Source organism: Gastrolobium bilobum, unplaced genomic scaffold (genome assembly GCF_033153095.1).
Source record: "Gastrolobium bilobum isolate Gb01-03AN ecotype WA unplaced genomic scaffold, APGP_CSIRO_Gbil_v1 utg233309, whole genome shotgun sequence".
Lineage (NCBI taxonomy): Eukaryota > Viridiplantae > Streptophyta > Magnoliopsida > Fabales > Fabaceae > Gastrolobium > Gastrolobium bilobum.
Window position 1 is genome coordinate 26,256 of NW_026899209.1, and position 4,223 is coordinate 30,478.

The 4,223-nt window shown below is 37.1% G+C and overlaps 1 protein-coding gene across 1 annotated transcript; it reads left to right on the forward strand.

Annotated features, from left to right (window-relative positions):
• The first annotated feature begins 236 nt into the window (after positions 1 to 236).
• Positions 237 to 3,434, forward strand: LOC133288287 (methionine gamma-lyase-like). The gene is made up of 2 exons (XM_061486010.1): positions 237 to 1,123; positions 2,546 to 3,434. Exons 1-2 carry the CDS (start codon positions 355 to 357, stop codon positions 3,121 to 3,123), a joined length of 1,347 nt encoding a protein of 448 aa, XP_061341994.1. The 5' UTR covers positions 237 to 354; the 3' UTR covers positions 3,124 to 3,434.
• Positions 3,435 to 4,223: the final 789 nt, after the last annotated feature.

Here is a 4,223-nt window from a genome sequence, read left to right on the forward strand (position 1 = left end):
CACCAATGCCCCTGTGGTTTGCTTCAGAATCATTTATGTCCCTGTGGTTTTTTTCCTATCACATATGCCCCTGTGTTTTGTAAAAAATAAGAAACCATAGGGGTATATGTGATAAAAAAACATATCCTTTTACAAACCACAGGGGCATATGTGATAAGAAAAAAACCACAGGGGCATAAGTGATTTTGAAGTAAACCACAGGGGCATTGGTGAACTTTTCCCAAGTTTATATATAGAAGTTATGATCAAAAGGGGTTTGTGCAACAAATAGAGCTTCCTCGTTTATATTCCATTGTGGCACTACCTTACAATAATCATTAACGCCACTCATTATTTCTCTTACTTCTATCACCCATGGGTGACACTAACACCTTCGTTTTCGCCGCCCAGAAGCGTAGCTGTTCCGATGACGTGGACGGCGGCGACGCAAAGAAACTGATGCTGTTCAATCCCATGGCCCACAGTAATGGGGACCCAGCCGCCGCATTAGCCAGCGCGCGGCACGAGTTCGGGGAGCACGGCGGCGTTAACATGTCGATCGAGGCCTCCGCCACGTTCACGGTGATGGAGGCGGAGACGATGCGGCGCATGTTCACCGGAGAGCTGGGCCCCGATCGCGACTTCTTCGTCTACAGCCGCCACTTCAACCCCACCGTCCTGAACCTCAGCCGCTTGATGGCCGCACTCGAAGGGACCGAGGCCGCCTACTGCACCGCCAGCGGCATGTCAGCCATCGCCGCCGTGCTGCTCCAGCTGTGCAGCAGCGGCGGACACGTGGTGGCATCCAGGGCACTCTATGGTGGGACCCACGCACTGCTGAGTCACTTCCTCCCAAGGTCATGCAACATAACCACGAGCTTCGTTGAGGTTGCGGATCTGGAGATGGTGGATGGTGCCATGGTGGAAGGGAAGACCAAGGTTCTGTACTTCGAATCCATATCGAACCCTACTCTGAAGGTGGCGAATATTCCGGAGCTGAGCAGGCTGGCCCACCGGAAAGGTGTGACGGTGGTGGTGGACAACACCTTTGCTCCGATGGTGCTTTCGCCAGCTCGTCTTGGTGCTGATGTTGTCGTTCACAGTATCTCTAAGTTCATCAGCGGTGGGGCCGACATCATAGCAGGTAATCTTTGTCTTCTTTCTTTACCTATTTTTTATTCATTATATTATTGTGTTGTTAAAAATAAAATAATATGAAGAAACTGCTTTTTATGGACCAAGAAGAGACATTTTTTTTTATTGATAAATCCATATTATCCGTTAATGGCAGCTTTTTCTTACTCTTATCCCATATCTATGTATAGTCTTTAGTGCCAATAATTATAATAATTAAAGACCAGTTAGCCTTCTATAACGACGCTACTAAACTACTTAAATATTCATACATAATATTAAATATTTTTTCTTTTTTTAATGAAAAAAAAAATCTTCTATCAGTGGAGGCTTAGATCTACATGTTACAAATGTTTATATACTATATTCAATTTTATTTAATTTATGTTTGATTTGATATTCAAAATTCTTACCTTCTGGTCACCTTGCTTTTAAAATAAAGATTAATATAAGTTGGCAACTTTTTTATGGAATAGTTTAGGTTTTTTTTTTTATGCCTAGTTATCATTCTCTAAGAGAATCTTAAGAGAATTCAGAAATAATAAAATTACTTGAAATTCTGATATAACAATATTGAAAAATAATAAATAAGGTATGTATGAAAAAAGTAGGTAGAATAATTTATTTATTTTTTATATACAAAATAAATTAAATAGTATACATTTAATGTTATTTGAGAAATTTTATAATTTCAAATTCAAGATATAATAGAGTTTGAAAAGTGTAAATTATATCATAAAAGTATTTTTATTTTCAAAGTTTATCAAGTCCACTCTATATTTATTAATATATTACTAAATATTTATGTTGTTTAGTTTAAGTGTTTAATATTTCTCATTTTGCAAAAAGTATTTATTATAATATAAAAATATTAATCTCTTAATTTAATATACTGAAAAAATTGGATACAAGAATCTGTCACTTTTGAACTCATGTTATCACAAATCTTCTCCCGACTACACGTGAACGATCATCGACTTTACGTTCCCTTCATTTCTTTTTATCTACTACACGTGTTCTTATTTATTAGGATGGAGTTTAAAAAGAAACTATTGTGGATGATGTGACATTTATCTCTTAAATTTTGCATAAAAATTGAATTTGATACCCCAAAAGAAGTTATAATTGATGATATAATCTGTACATATGAAACTTACAAATTATTTTACATAACTGAATTAAGGGTTTGCTGTTTTTTATATTGTATGATATAATTTTATTTCTTATATATATATAAATATGTGAAATCTATACAAGGCCATGTGAAGAAGAAAAAAGAGAGGGAAAAAAAAAAATATAGGTTTGACATATTTTATATATGTTCATTTTCTATAATATGAGAATATAATACGAGAAACATTAAACTTTGAATTAATCCGGCAATCTTGTATTTTGACATAGAAAATTGATGATTATAATTGAGAATTGACAGGGGCTGTGTGCGGGTCTGCAAATTTTGTGAATTCAATGATGGACCTCCAACAAGGGGCGATAATGCTGTTGGGTCCAACTATGAACGCCAAGGTGGCATTTGAACTATCTGAAAGAATCCCACACTTGGGGCTAAGGATGAAGGAACACAGTCACCGTGCAAAGGTGTTTGCAACCAGGCTCAAAAACTTAGGATTCAAGGTTATCTACCCTGGTCTTGAAGACCATCCACATCATGAATTGTTGAAATCCATGCACAACAAGGATTATGGGTATGGTGGACTTTTTTGCATTGACATGGAAACTGAAGAGAGGGCTAACCGGTTGATGAACCACTTACAGAACCATGGACAATTTGGTTTCATGGCTGTTAGCTTGGGCTACTATGAGACCCTCATGTCTTGTTCTGGAAGTAGCACCAGCAGTGAGTTGAGTTCTGAGGAAAAGGTCCTTGCTGGAATCTCACCAGGTCTAATCAGAATGTCAATAGGATACATAGGGACATTGGAGCAAAAGTGGAGTCAGCTGGAAAAGGCACTCACTAGACTTGAGGAATATGGCTTCACCAACAAGAATTGAATCACTTTTGTAATCCTACTTCTTGTAATGCTCGCTCCTGTTCATGCATATATGTATAAATACTGTTTATCTTCGAATGTAATCTCAGTACTCAATCTGTATGTAGTGTGTGCTGTATATTAAGGTCACTGAAATAAAAATGGAAAATGTAATCTCTGTACTCAATCTTAGTTGCTGCAAAATGAATCTTGCTTCGTGCATTCATTAATCTGGAATGCATTATATCAGCCTTGAACAACCACGGCTTCTATAGATTGTTTACATAGAGGGATGGTTCAGATGGGCTTTTTATATACCCATTTTGCAAGAAATAATCGCCAGTCTTCTTGTTCCACACTCTTTAGTAATTGTTTAAAACCACAATGAGCTTTGTACAGCTTGTAAACTTTTCTTCTTCATTTTGCTTCAAAACCTTTATATTGTTTAACATTAATCCCTTCTTCTAATTCTCCATTAAGGAATGGGGATTTAACACCAAGTTAGAAAACTTGCAACTCTAATTGAATTGCAAAGGCAAGAGCAGTTCTAATTGTCTTCATATGTGTGCTGTAGGAGCAAAAGTCTCGTTGAAATTCACACCAGGCTGCTGAGAATATCCTTTTGCCAATTGCCTTGCCTTATATTTTTGCACACTACCATCTTTGTTATACTTGGTCATATAAACCCATTTCAAGCATGACTAGGTTCCAATAAAATAGTAAGAATCAGAGTTTGTCCCCCCCTCTCAGGATTTCTGGTAGTCCTTAGATTCGTGACTTGGTTTCTTACAAATAAAACAGTAAGAATCAGAGTTACCAGGTCTTTGGTTCCAAGAAAAATCTTTTCGTCCTCTTCCTTTACCTTTGTCTTGAAAATGTCTTCAATGGCCTTTACTCTTAAATGTGCCTTAGTTTATAATTCAATATTATTGTGTTTATTTGTGCCTGTGAATTTTGTCTTAGATCGATGCGGTGGTGTGATAGCATTCTTAAAGTTTTTTGGAGAAAGAATTGCCCACAAGTGACGGAGTCAGAAAAAAAAATTTATGTTCGCACGCTTTAGTGACGAGGGTTTGGGGGAGCGTCCCGGAATTTTTTTTTGGTGTAAAAACAATTTAGATT